The 21,317-nt window shown below is 46.9% G+C and overlaps 2 protein-coding genes and 1 long non-coding RNA gene across 12 annotated transcripts; 2 read left to right on the forward strand and 1 right to left on the reverse strand.

Annotated features, from left to right (window-relative positions):
- The first annotated feature begins 3,032 nt into the window (after positions 1 to 3,032).
- LOC123077919 (uncharacterized) lies at positions 3,033 to 6,702 on the forward strand. Of its 10 annotated transcripts, XR_006436909.1 has the most exons (7): positions 3,033 to 3,597; positions 3,666 to 3,793; positions 4,316 to 4,807; positions 4,905 to 4,951; positions 5,040 to 5,220; positions 5,612 to 5,874; positions 5,997 to 6,702. It is a non-coding gene; the product is annotated as an uncharacterized lncRNA (long non-coding RNA). The 10 variants fall into 10 exon arrangements; XR_006436902.1 differs by having other exon boundaries at positions 3,660 to 3,793; positions 5,612 to 6,702; XR_006436904.1 differs by having other exon boundaries at positions 3,660 to 3,753; positions 5,612 to 6,702.
- A 1,527-nt stretch (positions 6,703 to 8,229) lies between these two features.
- Positions 8,230 to 9,663, forward strand: LOC123077921 (ERI1 exoribonuclease 2-like). The gene has a single exon (XM_044500286.1). It carries the CDS (start codon positions 8,381 to 8,383, stop codon positions 9,416 to 9,418), a length of 1,038 nt encoding a protein of 345 aa, XP_044356221.1. The 5' UTR covers positions 8,230 to 8,380; the 3' UTR covers positions 9,419 to 9,663.
- Positions 9,664 to 10,814: 1,151 nt separating this feature from the next.
- LOC123077920 (beta-amylase 1, chloroplastic) lies at positions 10,815 to 20,898 on the reverse strand. Its single transcript, XM_044500285.1, has 4 exons — positions 20,186 to 20,898; positions 12,524 to 12,734; positions 12,319 to 12,435; positions 10,815 to 11,722 (listed from the first exon to the last, which is right to left on the reverse strand). The coding sequence occupies exons 1-4, from the start codon at positions 20,698 to 20,700 to the stop codon at positions 10,934 to 10,936; spliced, it is 1,632 nt and encodes a 543-aa protein (XP_044356220.1). The 5' UTR covers positions 20,701 to 20,898; the 3' UTR covers positions 10,815 to 10,933.
- Between the last annotated feature and the right edge of the window lie 419 nt (positions 20,899 to 21,317).

Raw genomic sequence — 21,317 nt, forward strand, 5'->3', positions numbered from 1 at the left:
ACGTCGGTGTCTGGCTCTTTAACATAAAGCAAGGCGTACTGGGGCCAAGGGAGTTGGACGCTTGATGGGCACGGGAGTGCTGGGCCGAGACGGCTGCCGCGGCCCACGGGGCGGACAAGGAACAGGCCGGAGGCTTTTTCATATTTGTTTACTTATGAAATAGTCCCACCTTGCTATTTTGCATTAATTTTTACCAATTTATATACGTTCTAAGGTTATCAGGCATCACGGAGCTGCTTCGGAAATTAAGCAAAGAATAAGGCATGAATATCTCATTGAGAAACAAAGAAGGAAGGCCCATGAAAAGAGAGAGAACGGAAATAGAGGGTAATTAATTGGAAAGTAACCCGCTGGCAAATGAGATTCATGACATGCTTGATATAAGGAAAAAGAAAAAGAAAGGAAATAGACACTGATTGCGTGAGAAATAAAGAAGAAAGGAAAGAGAGAGGAAGGAAATAGGAGGATTGAGGGAGGATCCTACCAAATAGATAGGACATGCGGGATTTGTGGGCGCCATATATTCTTTGTTGGCCTGAAATTTAGTATCAATGGCAGGCGTACTGACCTCATTCATATCTTATATGAATATAAAAATGATGTGGCATTTTTTTCCTACATGCAATCCTCACTAAATTCACGTCATTTTTTTCTGTTGCAGCGGACAACATGACATGTTTTACTTCCACTTATGATCCTTACTAAATTTGCACCAATTTTATAACACATTGAATGGTATGTCTGCGCATACAATCCTCACTAAATTTAAGTCATTTTTTAGAGGTAATATCACCGGCAGTCACACAACTTGCATTGGATGTGCAGTTTAGTGCTAAAACTTGCAAAATACGTCTTTTTGGTCAGCTAACTTGCGTTTCGGTGCATATACGGTCACTCCATGCGTATTCGGCGCTTGCGTGGCATGCCACGTCTGCATGGAGCCACTGTCAGTGACCGAAGACGCTCTGGAGCAACCAGCGCGTGGTAAACTTGCATGGACCCCCTGAATCTGTCTGTCAGGCGTACGGGCACCGGAGAGAGATAACAGAGATTGCTATAGAAAAGTGGTGGGTGTACAATCTTCATGACAGTTTCAGATTTTTGTCTTATTTTCATGGTTCAATTCTGTACAATGTTGTGCCGAAATTCAGTTGAAAACTGTGGCAAAATTCAGTTGAAAACTGTGCCAAAATACTGTCCAAAAATTCAGATTTTGTCTTATTTTCATGGTTCAATTCTGTACAAAGTTGTGCCAAAATACAGTTGAAAACTGTGCCAAAATACTATCCAAAAATTCAGTAAACATTTTGGCAAAATTTAGAACATGTACAGAACATCCAAATAAAAAGAGAGGACTGGGATTCGAACCCAGATCCTGCCAATATTACTTGACAACGTATTGCCAATTGGGTAATGAGCAGATTCTGCTCAAATCTCTCCACCCACCAGTTTTCTATAGCAATCTCTGTTATCTCTCTCCGGTGCCCGTACGCCTGACAGACAGATTCAGGGGGTCCGTGCAAGTTTACCACGGCGTTGGTTGCTCCAGAGCGTCTTCGGTCACTGACAGTGGCTCCATGCAGACGTGGCATGCCACGCAAGCGCCGAATACGCATGGAGTGACCGTATCTGCACCGAAATGCTAAGTTAGCTGACCAAAAAGACGTATTTTGCAAGTTGTAGCACTAAACTGCACATCCAATGCAAGTTGTGTGACTATCAGTGATATTACCTTCATTTTTTACCGTTGTAACCCACGAGCATATATGCTATATTTTGTATAAATGGAGGTATAATATTATTTCGCCTCCCATTTGGTATGTCCATGTCGTTTCTCCATACTTAGTTAGGCTATTCTACCAAATAGAGGAAGGAAATAGGAGGATTGAGGGAGGATCATACCAAAATAGATAGGACATGCGAGATTTGTGGGCGCCATATTAATCTTTGTTGGCCTGAAATTTAGTATCAATGGCCGGCGTACTGGCCTCATTCATATCTTATATGAATATAAAAATGATGTGGCATTTTTTTCCTACATGCAATCCTCACTAAATTCACGTCATTTTTTTTTCTGTTGCAGCGGACAACATGACATGTTTTACTTCCACTTATGATCCTTACTAAATTTGCACCAATTTTATAACACATTGAATGGTATGTCTGCGCATACAATCCTCACTAAATTTAAGTCATTTTTTACCGGTGTAACCCACGGGCATATATGCTATATTTTGTATAAATGGAGGTATAATATTATTTCGCCTCCCATTTGGTATGTCCATGTCGTTTCTCCATACTTAGTTAGGCTATTCTACCGATAGTCTATCCTAGGCCACCAGGCATCTGCCCCGTTCATCCGTGTTACGTTCCACCAATAAAAAAACAGCGCCCTCCCGACCCGTCTGTGCAACCCGGTCCAACAAATCAGACCCACCAGCCCGTTTAGGAGATGAGGCAAAAATAGTAGACCGTGATAGCAATCAAACTGCAACCTCCACTGTTCTTTGGTGTTGATCGTTTTAACCCACAAAAAAAAAGGTGTTGATCATTTTAAACTAAAGTTGAATTTGGTGTTTGTTTGTGTCCTTTACGGACTGGAACTGAACTACTACGATGTAAAATCTGGATACACAAATACAAGGCGCAAGCATTAGATTGTGCAGATGTGGCCGGGATCTCAAACGCGGCCGTTCGCTGGTCTGTACATGTAGACGATGCAATTTTTTATTGGTTCCAAGCTTAGGTGGAACGTTCCCGTGTAGTGGACATCGTGAGAGACAATGAGGACAAAGAAAATAAGTGGTAATAGGGATGGGACGCTAAGGGTGATAATTTGTTTCTCCCGTTGCAACGCACGGACACTTTTTTTGCTAGTAATAATAAAGCACGGGTTGAATGGGTTAGGTTCACCGTCGCACCCTTTTTACGGAAAAGTCCTTATACTTTCTAGTAATTGAACCCGCAGTCCGTGTTTAAGTGGATCTAAGAAAACGTCCTATTTTTACAAATTAACACCTGAATTTGTGAGAATTCCCAGTCTCCCTCAGTCCCTCCCCTCCAGCCGGCTCTCTCATCCTCCCCCTCCGCCACCCTCGGGCTCCGGCTCTCCCCTCCGCTTCCGGCCATCTCGGCCTCTCCTCCGCCTCCGGCCTCCGCGGACCACCCTGTAGGTTGTAGAAGAGGAGGAGTACGCATTGCCTAGCAAGCCTCCAGCTTCAAGCGATTGACGGCGATCTGGATTCCGTCTGGATTAGAGCAGTGCAGCAGGAAGAGGATCAGGGGGTGGGGGTGGTCCAGGCCATGGGGGCGGGGAGGTCGGACGGGGAGAGGAGAGATAGCCCTAAGGACGAGGTCCTCGCCGGCTGAATCGAATCGAGAATTCGTCAGCTCCTCCCACCCCTGCGGTCACATCTCTCTCGGAGATCCTCTTCAACCCGGAGTTCCTCGTGGAGGGCACCCGCTCACCCCGGCGTGTGGAGAGGAGGTAGGCCGCCCCTCCTTGCGGGCGTCGCTGGAGGAGACAGGGCGCGCGGGAACATCGGATGTGGAACAACTGCTGCCATGGTCCTCATCCGGCCTTAATTTCAAGATACGGTAATAACTAGCTTGCCTCCAAATTACCTCTGCTCGAACTGATACATGTATGCTTGGTCAAGGTGTAGGTGTAGTGGACTAGGATGGGAAGGGAGGAGGCCGTGGCCAAGGAGGAAGAGCAGCGGGGCGATGGGGACCTGCAATGTGGGAACGAAGGTGTGCACTGGTCGACACCCCATCGTGGGGAAGACAAGAGGTTGAGACGTGGAGTGGCTGGTGCTGGGTGTAGGGACAAGATGATTGGGAACTTAGGAGATAGGGAAAATGATAAGGACAAGTCACAACGCTCTATTGCTTACCTGCTACTGTTTGTTGCTTGTGTCGAGTTCTTTGCCGCTACTGATCTCTACAGGAAAATTGGGGATGCGATTTTTTGTTTTTTAATTTCACATTACTTAGTATATATCCTAATCCTAAATGGAATAAAGCTTGTGATGATAAATTTAGTTGATAGCAAGTCTCCTTTTTGGCATTCTGTCAGTTTGTTCGAAAATAAAACTGGGCTTCCTTTATTAGCACACGAGTTCGTGATTTTCAGAAATTGTGCTGCAGATTTAGGGGCGTAAGGTTGTGCTTTTGAGGGTTCAGATCGGGGTATTGTTTTCATTTAAATTTGATGTATTCTCAGGGTTTGGTATATGTAGTCGATTTCTGTGAGGTTTACATGCCGAGATTTATGAAGGTGGAGTATTTGACTGGTAGATCTCACTCTTTGCAGGTGTAGGTTCCGATCTGATCCTGTGACTAGAAGTAGCCGGGAGCTGCAAGGGCAAGTCAAAGATGAGTGTGGTTCGGTTCAGTTTAGGCAACAAGAGCTGCATTGTGATCATGGCACGGTAACTTGTCGTCGACATGGTTCTCAGTGAGTAATCCATATGGGAGACCCCTGCCATTGTCTTCTTTAGTGACAAGCAGTGGTTCATCGGCACTGCAAGCACTGCGAACTCCAGCATGAACCCAAAGACTTTAAGTTTCTTTTAAGTTCTATTCTAATAGTACATGTCTAGATTTCATCTATCATGCATGTCACCGACCACAACATCCCAACTGAGCTCATCGACCAGCTGCGCAACGCCGGCACTACCAAGAACAAGGAGGTGTATGCTAAACAATTCATCACATCTCCTGTTGTTGAACTGCCTATTATGCAAATTATTGGCATGTTTTCTTGTGGGTTTGTTTTGCCTCAATGGTACTATTCTTCTGGAAGGTATGTTGTCAACTCTGAATTTTTATTTACTTCAAAAATTTCAAAGTAAGCACTGAATTGCAACATGGCAAATTTTAATACCCTACAAGCTTTGCAGATTTTGTTTCAAGTTTGCAGTTCGATTTACAAACATGAAGATATAAGGTTTGTAGTAGGCGCACGTGATTTTCGTTTAATGGTGATATGAAATAATCCTCTGAACATGTGGTAACCTGCTCCTTGTGCGCTTCAGGATGGGAGATCAACATATTCATGTTTTCTCTGGTAAATGTGAAGTTCCGGTCTATCAAAAAAGCGGCTAATGTCTAGCAATCTGCAGCAAGAACTTTATCCACTCATCTGGTCCAACTTACACCCATGGAATTCCCCATCCACATCTCTCTGTTCGTGAAAGCAATTGCTGGATTTGTATGGTAAGAGTGGTCCCGTACATGCATTCTATTGGCTACTAAATTAATTAATTTCCCGCGAATTCCAATAGAATATAATTAGGAGGGCAAGTAATTATCGGTGATAACTACTTAGTTTATTTTTGTAGGCGTGATTGTAGTCTTAGATCTTTGTAGGATTTTGCAATGTGGTTCAGATTTGTTGTCTGAACCTAGATATTAGCTTTGATGTCTGAATATAGGTATTTTGCAGATCTTCTGTCCTTACTTTACTTAAAGTCTTCAGAAACAATGATGTTATGTCTGAAACCGATCTGAGTAGTGAGCCAAATTAACAATTATTTTCTCTGTTCTTAATCAGTATATAACACCTATTTTATCAGTTCTTAACTTAAGATTCGACCACTATGAGCAGCATTGCAGCAGTCAGCCAGAGGCTTCCAGTTTTTCCTCCATCTGAAGCCTAGCGCTTAGAGATCTTGTCCTCTGCATTACCTGGTATTTCATTTGTTTTAGTCATTCAGTTGACTAAAATCAGCTCAGCTCTTCTTTCGTTTGGAAAGATATATTCTGAAGCAAAATAATGTCCGAACAACCTGAGCTTAGACATACATCAATTTTGGTGTCCTAATCGGGGAATTATGAAGACAGGCATACGTGGAAATGTCTGCTAATATGGTAAATATAATGTTAAAGGATGGAAGATTTCCATGTGAAGCTAGATACAACGCTCTGTTGTATACATGATATATATATTGAAGGAATTTGACCAGTCGCTTGATTTTCTTGCTGAGATGCAGTGGGAAAGTTAAAACCAAGCAAGATGTCCTGTGATATGCACGAGTGACCTTTGGTGCCATGGGAAGAAAAGTTATGCCAAGAAGATTTCGGAGATGCTATTGACCTTTGGTTCTGTACCGTCCTTTGGCATGTATAGAACTGTTTCTGATAACTACTGTAGGTCCAACCTGGAAGCTGCAGAACTTTTGCTTCACGTGCAGCAAGAAGGACATGTACCCCACTTTGAGATGCAATGGTCTGTGATAAGCAATTTATAAGCAGTACTAATAGGAAGACTGAAGGACATGAACAATCTCTATTTCCAGTCATGTGCATGGATCTCAAGCAATAAAAATGGGTGGTGGAGATAGGGTACAATGGTTGTTGGAGGGGCTCCTGATGTATGGCGGTTGGAGTTGACAAAGATCTGGCCTCCTCGTCACCGGGCGACAGCCTAGATGTTGCAGATGACCTTCCATCACACTTTAGTTTGACCTGAACTGCCTCAGGGGCAGCCACCAGTGCATTTTCACAGACCTTCTCTCCACTAATTGCATACGGTTGTTAAGGACGCCAAAAAAGTACATATTCCACCTTTTCAACCTATATTTTTAATAACCAGTTGTTCGACCCACGCTTTATATATACATGCGATGATTGATTTTATCTTCTATCAAATACTTGATAAACTGCAACATCTTGAATCCAAATGTATTTTTACTTGAAGTCTTGAACGATGCAGTTGATTAGATTTTAGAGTGCATATTTGTTTAAATTTCAATGAACACCAGGTTATTTCTTCCGTTGCAACGCACGGGCATATGTACTAGATGTTGTGGCCGCACCGATGAGAAGCCGCTAGATGTCCCTCTACGTGCTGACACCGAGTACAATTCCAAATTCTTTTGGATGGACCGAGTAGAATTACCTGGCTGCTATTTTGTTTGTACGACCATGGTTTAATAGGTAATATTAAAAAAAAAAATTTTTTGAAGGAAACGATATTTGGGGCTCTCTTGTAGAATTACCAGTGCCGTTGGTGTGAGATACAGAGGAGGGAGGGAGGGATGGAGAGTTGAAAGAGTACAACGACGGTGCATCTTGCTTGAACTGGGTGAAGGAGGGGCCACGTCCTGTTCGCTCCGCACGTCGGCTATGGAGAGAGAGGGAGAGAGAAGCATGTGATCATGCCTAGGATGTCCATGTCCTTAGTCCTTCCATACCCCACCTTCATGTGGCTACTCCCCTCTGTCGTACCATCTCTCCCCCGGTTTTGCATGCCCCAATACTGGTCCTCCTTGAGGCTGTGATGTTGGTGTCAGGGGAAGCATGGTTGCGTTGATGCAGTCGCTTTGCTCCTATTGTTGACAACAGTGTGAACAAAAGAGCACCAATCATTGTAAACTCTTCATTTTCTAAACGACCATCTTATCTTTGAAGTGGGCAAATATAAAAAATGAATTCACATTAAGACAATGAAGAATTTAACAGAGTGAGAGATATAGCTTAGTATTTCACCACGACAGATAAACTCCTCAATATCACGTGAACTTTGAAATTTACTTTATATCCGTTGCAACGCACGGGCTCTTTTGCTAGTGAACCTTAAAAATCGCTATCCACCTTGTTTCCTCAATCAGCCCGTCGACCTCAGCAGAGAGATAAGGTCCTCCCGCTCCTCCTCCCCATGGAGGTTCAGCCCATAAAAATGGTCCTTCAGAGTGCAATCCCTATCACGGGAGCCCCCTGCTCCGCCACTGCTAGACGCCTTCTCCGTCGAGGGCATGTTTGCCGCCTTACGAGCCATGAGCCAGCACTCCTAGGTAGCTTTTGGTGTGGTTGATCACGTAAGGATCGGCCCGAAGACCAATTCAACGTTAGAAATCAGGTGGGATTGGTGTAGACCGGGTAAACTTTGGGAACCCTAGCGCGCCGTTTTGGGAAGTTTAGGAACCCTAGCGCGTCGCCAGGGAAGGAGCGAGATTTCTTCATCGATTTGTTTTTGGGAACCCTAGCAAATCATAGTCTTTGATTTGTTGATTACATATTAGAAATAGCACCAACCATCCGTAAAAAAGGGAAATAAAAAAGAAATTGCGCCAACCACGTGAAAAAAGAAAAAATCGCGCCAACCACGTTAAAAAAGAAAAAAATCACGCCAACTGTTTGTTCCGAAAAGTATCAGATTAGATAAGAAATTGCGCCAATCCATCGAGCTGCCGGATTCAGCTGTTCCCGCTCGATATTCTCCAAAAAAAAAAAAAAAAAAAAAAAAAAACTGTGCCCGCCCGACCGTGCCCTAGTTTTCGATCCAACTTCCCCCGATCTTCGCCGCCCTAGTTTCCGATCCCAACTTTTCCCGATCTCGATTCTCGATCTCGAGCTTGCGCGCACTTGGGCAAACATGGCAGCGATCATGGCGGCGCGCGGGCAGGGTCTGGAGCAAGATTTCGATTTCTTCGTGGTGGTCGACTTCGAGGCGACGTGCGTCAAAGACGGGCGGATCTTTCCGCAGGAAATCATCGAGTTCCCCGCGGTGCTCGTCGACGGCGCCACCGGCCGCATCGTGTCCGCGTTTCGCAGGTACGTTCGTCCTAAGCATCACCCTGTGCTGACCCAATTTTGCAGGGAGCTCACCGGCATCCGGCAGGAGGACGTCGACGGCGGCGTGGAACTCGGCGACGCGCTCTGGCTGCACGATTCTTGGCTGAAGGCGGCGACGGCGGGAGCAGGGAACAAGAGAGGCGTCCGCTTGGCCGTGGTGACCTGGGGAGACTGGGATTGCCGCACCATGCTCGAGTTCGAGTGCCGCTTCAAGGGCATCGAGAAGCCCTCCTACTTCGATCAGTGGATCAATCTGAGGATCCCCTTCCAGGCAGCGCTCGGCGGCGGAGGGCGGGTCAACCTGCAGGAGGCGGTCCGGGCGGCGGGGCTGGACTGGGAGGGCCGCCTGCACTGCGGGTTGGACGATGCGCTCAACACGGCGCGGCTGCTTGCTGAGATCATGCGGCGCAGGGTCAAGATCACCATCACCGGCTTGCTGGCGCCGCCGCCGCCGATCCAGCAGAAGCAGCAGCCTGGCACAAGCCCTTGCGGTGGCTCACCGGCGCTGGCGCCGCCGCCGATCCAGCAGAAGCAACAGCCTGGCACAAGCCCTTGCGGTTGCTCACCGGCGCTGGCGCTGCCACCGATCCAGCAGCAGCCGCCTCGCACAGGCCCTTGCAGTGGCACATTTGCGCTGGTGCCGGCGCAGGCGCCGATCCAGCAGAAGCAGCAGCCGCCGCCGCAGCCTCACATAATCAGCCCCTGCGGTGGCTCCTCCGCGACGTGCTTCTCGTACTGCGGGGTGGCGACCAGAGGAGCCATGGAGCCAGGGCCGATGCGGTCTGGATGCGCCAACTGGACGCCGGCCATGGGATCTTACTTCCTGTGGAGCAACTGAACCAATGATCCGTGAGGCTGGGATTCAGAATCCAGTGTCGCTCAGCTGCTAGTGTTGATCGTCCTAGCCATCAGAATCAGAGTGTAGCTCAGCTGTTTCTACTATACTCTACTCTAGGTGTGATTGTTCACTGAAATCGAACATCACCAATGGGGCATGTAATTGGTGTCTGAATTATTAGTAGCATCAATATAAATTTAGTTTTAGTTATTACTACTGTTAATAGAAGATTTGTTTTACCTTCAGTACTGAGCAAACGGCCAACGATTGACTTGTTAGTGACATTGATAAATTTCTGAAGAAGGCTACAATTCCAGTCGACAATGCAAACGGAAATTCATCCTCCGATGAATCCCCCCGCTCCGCCGAGGGGCGACCGATGCCAAGGAGAGGGATGGTCTCTCTTCAAGGCACATTCGTCAGCATCGAACAAGGCGGTGTTAGAACCTTATATCAAGATTGAAAAATAAAACAGCCAACTGTAGATTTCTGAGATAAGAGCTAATTCAAATAATTTGCTGTACATATTTAGCACGTGGTGCTGGAAGTCCAGGGGGTACAGTTTAAAACTGAAGTTGTTGTAATATGACACTTTTGTTGTCCAGAAATTGAACAGTTTTGGAAGTTCGTTCCTTTTATCCACTTTCAGTTGCTCTTTGAGTTTGAGCCTTTTGAGGCTTGCTTGGTTCATTCGTTCCCTGTTGTGAAAAAAATAAATTCCTGAGGAAAATAGGTACTATAACTTTCATCATATTTTCAGCGACAAAAAACCTGAGCGATTTTGAATCTGGTTTGTTGCTCTGATAGAATTATTGGTGCCCAACATCCAACTGCTAACAGAGACTTCTTGTCCATCCAGCATGTTCAGGAGCTGTTGCTTGTGTTGCATCACTCATTTTTCAGAACAAACAAGAGAAATTTCCAGCTGGAGTATTTATTTCCTTTAATGCCACATGTGCTGAGTCATGCATGATTAGGGCCTACATGGATAAATGGCTGATAGTGCAGTTGGGGGAAGATGAAGGCCGCCGTTTTTCAGATGACAGCTCAGCTCATAGACAAGAGAATACTGGAGTTGAACAAATGATTTCTGCAGTTTTCATACTTACTATAAATAATACCAGTATATGTGCTCTGATGAGGCGTCCCACGTAGAATGTTTGCAGCAGAACCTGAGATAAATTGTACCGGTGTAGACATCTGTTGGTAAAAATGGAATGTTTGCAACAGAACAAAGATAAATTGTACCGGTGTAGATATCTGTTGATAAAAATGGCTTTGCGAGGAGTGTAGCTATTGACCGTCACTTTACAGCACAAAAAATGTAAGATTCGGTGAGGAGCTAGTCAGCTAGCACATGCGAGGCAGAAGCTTCAATCAAACTGGAATAAGCATGAGAACACAACAACCAACCCACTGGGAAGTTTTCTTCCATTTTTCCTTCTCGAGTCGTCTACAATTTTAATATCACAGGTCACATACATGTTTGACACACAACAACAACAACAAAATAAATCATGTGTATGCATAGGCCTGGCTAGCAACCCAAACAACTGACATTGAAGGCAGGCATTGGTGTCTCCTGAAGTTCAGTCTAGCCAGAAAGGTTCTGGCATCCGACATCTTCCTGACGAACTTCGTAAACCGGTTCCAGTTGTGTGACTCGAACAGGCTCTTGTTCATCCTGACATAGTTGAAGGAGAAAGACGTGCCCGAGGTGCCGCCCGAGTAGCGCCTCGAGCTTCTGACGACCTGGCTCAGCGACGCGTCGTCCAGCCTCGCCACGGAGTTCTCGCCGTTGAGAGGTAGGTTCCATACCTTAGCGGCAGCCATCAGTTGCCGGAGAGTGCCTTCGGGGCTGCTCTGAGGACCGCTTCTCTCCTCGTCCCTCAGGTCGAAACAGCCGCAGCACAGGGCAGCTCTGTGTCGAGAGAACATTTGGGCGATGGGGAGATAGCCGTCTCTTAGCAATGTGTTGTAGTAGCCGGCTGTCAGCTCGGATGGGTGTGAACATGTGTAGTAGTGCCAGTGTATGCCGGAAACCTTCCCCGAGATGGTCACGCCGGTGCCAGAAAAGACGGCGTCAGCGACCGCGCATAACCTCTCTCCATGGAGAAGAAGCATTCCGGAATACCACTCGAGGAAAAATCGGCCATAAGGGGTATTCCAGCATCCTCCATCGGCACGGAAAAAGTTTGTCTCTTCAGGATTCTGCCACGTGCTATCTATGCCAGCTGGACCACCACTTCCCCACTCTTGAATCCCGAGAATCCGCGCATGAGCACCCAATGATGCTTGCATGAACTGTCCAAGTACATCAGAGCAAAGTGATCAGAAGTTCAGAACACTATCTTTTAATGCTACCCCTTCAGAAAAGCCATATGCTAGCGAAATAACGATAACAGAAAGAAGATTGTCATCTCATAACAGAAAGCCATTTTTGTTAACCTAAGAAAGTGCATGTGCATTTTTATTTATTTTTGATCTAGTTCAGTAGTCCCTCAAAAACCAAACGAGGTAAGTAATTAGCATGTAGCCATTGCTTTGGCTTCAGATCATGAGCTTACAAACTGAAGCCGAGGGCAAAACGACACCTCAGTCTTGCGGTCTTGGCCCTGTTGATTGTTGAATAAACTAAAGCCATCATATACACAGGAGTCTGATATAAGCTGAAATGCATACGAAGCGCATTTCAGCTTGAAGTTCGAACTCACGTATAAGTTTGCTCACTAACAAATTATAGTTGATTTAAACAGTAAGTGTATAAACCTGTGTCATACACTAGGGCTCGTACTTGCGAGAAATCATCATATACGCCCATAAAAAATGAATGTTTACCGAAAATGTAAAAAACTTCCATATCAAAGTGATAAGATCAGGGATCTTCTTTCACTGTATACCTTGTCATAACATTGAAATTCCCCAAGTTCAGATGAGCTGCCTGGCTGATTTAGCTTCTCGGTTGGGCATGATGGATACCTAAGCTCACCTCCTGGGCCCATTCCAACTTGAACTTCCTGAAAAGCAATAAATACAAGGGGCTTACAACCTCTTGCTGGTGTAAAATTAGCATGATACACTTAAATATAAAAGGAGAGCACAAACCGTCACTATGGCCCCAAGGTACTCCTTGAAATTGTCGCGGAAGCTCCTCATGAAGTCAGCATAAGCTTGCATAGGTGATCTTCCCTTCAGAAGTGGAAGAATGTCACATCCCAATGAGATGTATTCCTTGTTTCTCTGTTTATATCTATCAGTATATGACAAGTCTGGCATCTTCTCCATCTCCTCAAGCACCCATTGTGGAAGAGGGACCCTGTAGTAGGTATATTTTTTCAAAAATAGCAGAAACGGGAAATCTTGTGCATAAATGAAATTGTCAGCGTCTGCTCACTTGTCACTATGGCAGCAAAAAGAACGGTTGCATATTTCAAGATCAAAGGACTAAATTGAAAAAGCAATATAGTGAACATCGCAGGGTGGAAAAATAATCAATTCATTTTACTGAGTGAATTCTGACACAATTACATGTGGCTTCGTAGTGGAATTGCTGACGCATTTAGCATGCTGGAAACCATATTTTTCTGCCACGTTTCACTAATTTAAGCAGTTGTGGAAAGGCATCACTAAATGTAACACCTTTTGTTTTAACAGTTGATGTACAGCGGTCATACACCAAGTAACATCCAGTTCTACCATTTTGGAAGGCGTGTATCAATTTGGGATGGACCCACATTTTCGTATGACAACTTGGGCCAAGAATTATGCTGAATGGGTAAATGGCCCCTAAGAATTCTTCAGACGCTCACAGTTGTTATGAGGGAATGCTAGATGATTGTGATGCAGGGGGGCATATATAGTAAGACTTGACCATCAAAGGTAGCTCAAATGTAATGTACAAATCTCTTATTCAAATAGACAGGAAACGAGAGCTAGGATGGCTTTCAGTAATTCCTAGTGTAAGTAAAATAGATCCTCTGTCACCCATCATAATCATTGTTATTGTAGCAATCATTATCATCATTTTGGGCACGAAGATGAACTCATTTTGTTTTAAGATTTTAGTCACCTTGAGTGTAAATCTTTAAGTTTCATACTTCATTTTGCTCCTTTGTCACCATGCTGTGCAGACCGGTGGGAGCCCCAGGAGCAGCAGAGCTAGAAAATGAAGGAGCAGGAGCAGTCAATGGAGCAAAAGCAATCAAGGAAGATGATTAGGAAAGAGTCCAGAAGAGGACATACTAATATTTGAGTCCATGCATGCTCGGAGTCCATATTAGGGCGTTCTTGTATTAAGAGGCAAGTCAAGGTAATCTATGGACAGTGTTGTGCTGGACAGGGCGGTCCTATGGAAGCTAGCAGGAACTGCTACTGCACGTGTGGCCTACCGACCAGTGGGGAGGTGTTTGGATTAGCTTACCATAATCTAGCCTTTCTTCTTTAGCTTAGTTTGATTTTGTTTTTTCCTTTTGCTAGCTTTCATCAGTTTTGCTTAATTAGGCTTTTAATTCTTTCTGGGGTCTGTGCTCCTTGTTTTTTGCTCGAGGATACCATCAGTGATTTGTAAATCTTCACACTTCCTTCACACTCCTTTTCTAATACACAATGACGAGAGTGAGAGTCAGGTCTACATTGTCCAGTACTGTAGTAGGCAAGAAATAAACTAATTCCCTATCCACCAATTGCTATTCGCAATCCCTGCAGGCTCACTCTTCTACCTCAGTTCCACGCATCTAATTGCTGGCCACAACGCCTAGTCGTCAATGACATCTTTTCCATCAGTGAATAATTCCTTAAATATTCGCAGCATCAGGGCACACAGTAAGTATCAGAGCTTGCAAACATGGCTTCCAAGGTGGACAAGCAGCAGGCAGATAAATAGATAATGATTTGAGATTGGTTATAGCCTGCCAGTACATCAGGATCTTCAAAGTATGCCGGCAACTAGAGCTTCATTCCCAATGAGATACTTCGGCCTTCCCCTTTCGGTTTGGCAACTAAAGAAGGTGGACTTCCAATTCCTTGAAGACAGAGCGGCCGGAAAATTGGTCACTTGGGAGGGGCAAAACATTACTACCATTGGGTGCACGACCCTCGTCAAGTCCGTCATCACCTCTCAAGCGGTGTACTTCATCGCACCCCTCATCATCTCTCCGAGCACACTTCATAACCTCAACAAGCTTGAGAGGGCTTTTCTTTGGTCCAGCTCAGATAAGACGACTGGCGCAAAGTGCAAGGTCAATTGGGAGGCTGTTTGCCGCGCGCGTGAGTATGGTGGCCTCGGAATACTCAACACCGACAAATTTGCTCATGCTTTGCGTTTGTGTCGGCGTTGGTACAAATGTAAGGAGCCAAATAAGTTGTGGGTGGGGTTGGGAAACCCATGCAATGAGGATCCTGATTTCTTCCATGCTTCCACCACCGTCACCGTTGGAAATGGCGCGAAAACATCTTTTTGGGACTCCCCTTGGCTACTTGGGCATCGCATCCCTAATCTTCAAGGCGTCGAGGCAAAAAAATTGGAAAGTGCGTGAGGCCCTTAAGGGCAATGCTTGGATTCTAAAGATCAATCCCTCCGCCGTTGTCTCTGTTGACCACATCCGGGGGTTCTTCACTCTTTGGATGCTTGTGCATGACTTCCACCTTGACAAGTAAACCAAAGACGACATCGTGTGGAAGCACTTGAATGATGGGATATACTCGTCGGCTACCGCTTAGAGCATCTACAACCAGACACCCCATATCTGCCCCAAACGCCCGGGCGGCCTGCCCAGACAGAAAAAAGCCACCCAAACGGCCGCCCCAAACGCACCCCAAACATCCGAGCTGACCGTCAACCCCCATATGCAGCCCATATGTGGGGCGGATATGGGGACGCCCAGACGCGGCCATAGGCACGTCCGCCATGTCGGATCCGGCCCATTATGGCCCACCCGACCCCACATATATTCGTCCCTAGCCACTCCACTCCACTCCGCCCCGCCCCCAAGCTCCTGTCTGGCGATCTCCGACATGGCGGGCAGCGGATCCGACTCCGAGATCTCCCGATCCGTCGACCGGTACTCATTGCATGTGGAGATGAGGAGGAGATGGCCGTCCGCATGGCTCTCCACCGCTCATGGGAGGAATGCGCCTGACCGCGGTCCAAGTCGATCCAACGGGAGTCCATTGTGTCCGTGCAAATGGCGCTTAGATCCGCTGGGGCTGGTGGCTCGAGGCGCGTGACCACGGCCTCGCCGAACGTGGCGACCACGGTTGGCGGCGCAACCTTCAGTGCCGCCTCCTCCCCGCAGCTTCGGGCTCCAAGTCGGAGGTCAATGCCGGCATGGTTTACGGTCAAACCGGCCATGAGGCGTGACATGTGTCGGTGTCAAAACCAGCAGACCTCGGGTAGGGGGGCCGAGCTGTGAGATCGGATCGATGGGTAAGAAGAGACAGAGGACACACTGCTTTTACCCAGGTTCAGGCCCTCTCTAAGGAGGTAAAACCCTATGTCCTGCTCATGCTTATATTGTGAGAGTATCAAAGTACAGAGTTGATCTACCTCGAGGTCATGAGTTGTGGTCTAAACCCTTAAGTGTATGATGATGATGATGAATGGTTGATTGTCTCCACGGACTTAACCCTCCGGCTTATATAGGCACCAGGGGTGTCTAGGCTACACATGGTCGGTTGCCATCTAGGGATTACCTGCCGAATCTAGTAGACCTTGGAGTACACGCCAAGTCCTCGGTGAAGCTTGATACGCATAGGTCGGAGGCCTCCGGAGTCCTTCCTCATTAACGGGCCATCAGTTCGGCACTAGGCCAGCTGGGCCGGGTCCCCCTAGTCCAGGACACCGTCAACGTGCCCGCCGTGCGAGCAACAAGGCGCGGGAAGCCGCGGTAGCCCTCGAAGCGGAGGCAGAGTCGCACGCCGGCTTGGACAACAACGAGGAAGCCCTCCGTGCCTGCATCATCAAGAAGCGGCAAAGGAGCAAAGCCGAGCCGTTATCTAGGGCTACACATGGTCGGTTGCCATCTAGGGATTACATGCCGAATCTAGTAGACCTTGGAGTACACGCCAAGTCCTTGGTGAAGCTTGATACGCATAGGTCAGAGGCCTCCGGAGTCCTTCCTCATTAACGGGCCATCAGTTCGGCACTAGGCCAGCTGGGCCGGGTCCCCCTAGTCCAGGACACCGTCAACGTGCCCACCGTGCGAGCAACAAGGCGCGGGAACCTGCGGTAGCCCTCGAAGCGGAGGCAGAGTCGCGCGCCGGCTTGGACAACAACAAGGAAGCCCTCCGTGCCTGCATCATTGAGAAGCGGCAAAGGAGGACGACGCGCACCCACGCACGGGAGCAAAGCCGAGCGGTCCATTCCATGGCCGTACTATCCAAGTATAGGGGCCCGGATATGGGGCGTCCGGTTTTAGATGCTCTTATAAGGCTCAATTCTTGGGCATAACCCTCTCCCCATTGACCACATGGTTTGAAAGGTTTGGGCTCCGCCAAAAGTCAAGTTTTTGCGTGGTTGTAAGACCGGATTTGGACCGCCAATAGGTTGGCAAAGCGTGGGTGGACAAATTGCAGCCTTTGCCCTCTTTGTAAAATGGAGCAAGAAACCGGAGCTCACCTCTTCTTCAAGTGCCGCTACACCCTTAGACTACGGAACATGGTCACCGAGAGGCTAGGCCTTGTGTACATGGATACATCCACTTGGCATTTGGAGGGCTTCGTCCAGGATTGGTGGGATAAAAGAAACGGCATGCAAAATCCCAATAGACGAGACATGGCTTCTCTCACCATGCTTGTCTCTTGATACAATTTGGAACGAGAGATAGTCCCGCATTTTCCGGCAAAAGAGCGCCCCGCTGCGAATCTTGCTAAACATCATTTTCGACGAGGCGAAACTTTGGATCACCGCGGGTGCTAAGAAACTAGGGAAAATAGTATTGCGCGAGTAATTGACATGCGTTATCTTGAGGGGCACCTGAAAAACTCTATTCTCTACTTAATTAATAGATGAGGCAAATCTTATGCCTGCGTTTCGGAAAAAGAAATAGCAACAGGGTCACTACTGTCATGACAACTCCAATTCTGGCCCCCTTGCAGGGTTCTTATAATCACCCGACTGCAATTATAGGACTTCAGTTTTATGATGCAGCATCTGCTGCTGACCTTGCCATAGTTCACATTGTCGCTCCTGCCATTATCTCTACCATTGCCATATAATGACAATACCGCATGGGTTCATAACAACTACAACTTGAACTTCCTACATATGACGAGGAAGGGATCTGCTAGTTTGGATAAACCGGTGTGAATAAATGTTGGGACCAGAGAAGAGATGCGGATCATATGGTTTCGGTGGTCGCTTATAAAATGGTTGCCATGGCTCAACAATGGTATATACAGCTCGAGTGTGCCGAAAGAACCGCAACGCTGGACCATTCCAAATCTGCTAGTCTGCTACCTATGGTTATTGGTTAGCCACCGCCTGTGCCAACACACTTGGCAAGCTCAAGGCTTCATTCCGGTCAGGGGTGCCTGGATGAGCATCAGGATAAATTTCCGGCAGAATTGTGTTGAGCTGGGGAGCTGTCTACTGCCTACCGAGCAAAAAGTCCAGCCATTTACATCTGGTTTGTCAGACCTTTTCTGCACCTGTGTAAAATCCACAACCTTTATTTTCTTCAAATAGCTGCCCTGCTGGATGCTGTAAAGAGAGTGTGATCATTGCAGCAGCAATAGAGTCCAGCGGGAAGTCACCTACGTGTACCAGGCAGCTTGGATGTCTGGAAGGATCATCTAGTAATAACACACTGCCTGGGAGCGTGTCTGAGATGTGAACTGGGCATATGAGGCTGGTCTTTCTGCCATTGTCAACTGCAGATATTGTAGAGAGGGGAGAAGGGGCTAGTTTCAACTGTATGAGAAGTTGACATCGTTGCCAGCCCATTTTCTAGCTTGAAGTGCTGCTGCCTGACTTCCATGAGGAAGGACCTCCCTGAATTCCAGTTGGATTTATGTTGTGGTTTGAGCCCCAGGAGTAACAGAAGCGGAAAGGGAAGGAACCAGGGGCAGTCCAGGGCTAAACTTCAGGTTGCCTTTTTCATTGAAATTATCACCATTGCCTTTTGGAGCATCTGGGTTGTAAGAAATGCAAAAGTTTTTGACAATGAAGCCCTGACTTTTGAGAAGTGGCATCAAACGTATAAGCATGAGATGATCATGGTTGGTCATAGGGCCAAAAAGAAATATGCTGAGGCCTTGCTGGCCTGGCTACCAAACCTGTAATATTTTTTCAAAAAATCTCTCTTATACTAGTATCATTCCAATGTAGGACTCTTTGTACATATTCTTTTTGTTAATAAAGCTGTAGGAAATTTTCCCACTGTCTCCTACCAAAAGTGTATAGGAATTTATGTAAGTTCCGTTTGTTGTGGTGACAGAGTTGGCATTCACTTGAATCATTTTGCTGTTGTGACAGTCTGGGCATTACAGAACGATCATTTAAATATGGTGAAATACTTGACATAACTATGTTACATGTAAAAACTAAAGATTGCATCTTGTTCTCTCTCTCTATATAAAATCTGCATATGTTGCCATATAAGCATTTGCATAAGCTGAAGTGCTAGGTTGGCTGCTTGCACGCCACATACTATTCTTTGAAATAGTAGCTATACATAGAGTTAAGGTCCACAGTGAACAATAGAACATCGAAATTGCTTTGCGTACGACTAACTTCATCGTATTTGCATACGGCATGATGATCCTACGTCTGTTCCTAAAGTAATGACTTGATCCAAGGGTGACTGACTAATATCGTACAACATCGGATGAAAAGTTGTCGTACGTGTAGCACTGCTCATAGAACATTGAGACAACTAAGACAGGCACACATAGCTTCCTAAATTAATATGTCATGAACCATAATGACACTTGTATGGAGATAAATTTAATGTTTTGCAGGGCAATTAATTGCATGTCATGTTTGAAAAAGAAAAACTGTAAAGTATCATTTCATCTTGGTCAAATTCCCATCTCTTGAACATGGTATAAAATGGCACAAACAGGACTAAATACTTCTTCAGTACTTGCAACAGGTATGTTTATGTATTGAAACGAAATGCTAACTCGTGGCTATCAGAGATTACTGAATCCAAAAAAAGCATAATTTTACACAACATATAAATATTTAGTTATTTACATTTAAGCATGTTAGGTTAGGATCACATCATCAATGCCGTTCGGCCTTTCCATTCAACACCTCCATGACTCTGCTGTTATGACAAAACTCCAGCCCCTGTGAGATGACTTATTTTAAGTTGTTTCCTTCCTTTCACCTAGCGTCATGCTACATCCAAATCTGGAAAGCTCTACTCATATGTTCTCCGGAAAAAAAGGTATACTCCCACTTCAACTGATACATCACATAAAACACTTGCATAAACCACAAAATAAGTCTCTGATTTGGTTGCAGCATTCAAACTTTCAGATACCGCGCACTCTTGTGATCATACATTGCACTGATCTACTTAAATTCCATAGACCTCAACCACGATGGTACTCATAAAGGCCGACGAAATGGTTTAAAATGCAGCCTTCTCCCTAGACATTTACCAGGAGAGCTTCACCATTGTGTCTCTAAACCCCCACAAATGTCAATTCATTTACATTTGGCAGCAAAGTTGTTCGGCTCACACGCATATACATGTGGAAAACCCAAGAGAAAAGGAAACAAATAGGCATGCTTAGAGCAGAGGGGAGAAGCGGACGCACCAGAATGAGTCTTGTGGCCCGGCGCCGCACTGGTGGAAGGCGAGGATGGCGCGCACGCGGAGCCCGCAGCGCCTCGCCATGGCGGCGAGGTCGAGGTACCCCGCCCAGTCGTACTCCCGAGGCCCCCCGCGCTCTACGACGCCCCACCACAGCTCCACCGCGACCCCTGTCACCCCGGCGCTCGCCAGCGCGGCGAGCGAAGCCGCCATGGCCCGCCTGCGCGCCACGCGCCCCCCTGCACCCACGGCGTCAACCGGAAGCGTCACGTACACGGGCGCCCCGGAGGGCGTGGAGGGCGGGGGAGGCGGCGAGACGTAGTGGATCTCGCCCCCTCCCCCGGCCCCGCCCCCACCACCTCCGTAGGAGGAAGAGGAGGACGAGGAGAACGAAGGCGAAGACGATGAGGAGGAGGACGCCATGCGGATGAGTGGAGCGCGGCGGAAGCGCACTCCGTGGCAGGGCGCGGCGGCGAATACGGCGAGGGGAGGATGCAGCGGCGCGGTGATCGCCGCCATTGGAGTGGAGGGGTCTCCCTCCGCGTGCGAGTGTTCTCCCCGCAAGTGCGGTGACGGCGACCGCAGTGGCTTCTAGCGCTGCAGTGGTCCGGGAGCAGCTTGGAGGTTCCGTCGCCGTCTTTTTGTTCCTTTCGGGAGCGTGGTCGGCCGGTGTTCCGCTGCGGCTTCACGCGGAACAACGGACGGTTTCAGTTAGCCGGAGATGGATTTTTCTCATGGAGTGGAGGCAAAGATGCCTAATTTTGTTTTCTCATGCCAAAGGCCATTTATAAGACCATTTTTTTTTAAATCTCCGACTCTTATAAGACCATTTTTACAAATCCCTCAAAAAGATACTATTTTTACAAAAACAGGAAAAAGAAGGTGTGGTATATCCATGTTGTCTTCCTCCTGCATTTGGTGGTGGCGTTTTGTGAGCAAACCTTGATGTCGCTCTGGATCTTCCAAACCGTGATAACATTGTTGATACAACGACCTGGCATCAGTCAGAGCCAGAAGAAACCGTAGTCAACGAACTAGAGACCAGATCGCCGTCCTAGATAAGAAGGCGACGAAGGGGCTAGACACTCATCTCAAGGGAGGCCTTCCCTCGCTAGCTTCCCGACAAAGTCAAAGTT

The sequence above is a fragment of the Triticum aestivum genome, chromosome 3D, assembly GCF_018294505.1.
Source record: "Triticum aestivum cultivar Chinese Spring chromosome 3D, IWGSC CS RefSeq v2.1, whole genome shotgun sequence".
Lineage (NCBI taxonomy): Eukaryota > Viridiplantae > Streptophyta > Magnoliopsida > Poales > Poaceae > Triticum > Triticum aestivum.

Excerpts from the sequence above, each read along its gene's own strand:
- LOC123077920 (XM_044500285.1), bottom strand. The coding sequence starts at position 20,700 with ATGGCGGCGATCACCGCGCCGCTGCATCCTCCCCTCGCCGTATTCGCC. Across the intron at positions 12,735-20,185 it reads GGGCCACAAGACTCATTCTG|GGTCCCTCTTCCACAATGGG; the intron begins GTGCGTCCGCTT and ends TACCTACTACAG. Across the intron at positions 11,723-12,318 it reads AATTTCAATGTTATGACAAG|TTCATGCAAGCATCATTGGG; the intron begins GTATACAGTGAA and ends GTACTTGGACAG.
- LOC123077921 (XM_044500286.1), top strand. The coding sequence starts at position 8,381 with ATGGCAGCGATCATGGCGGCGCGCGGGCAGGGTCTGGAGCAAGATTTC.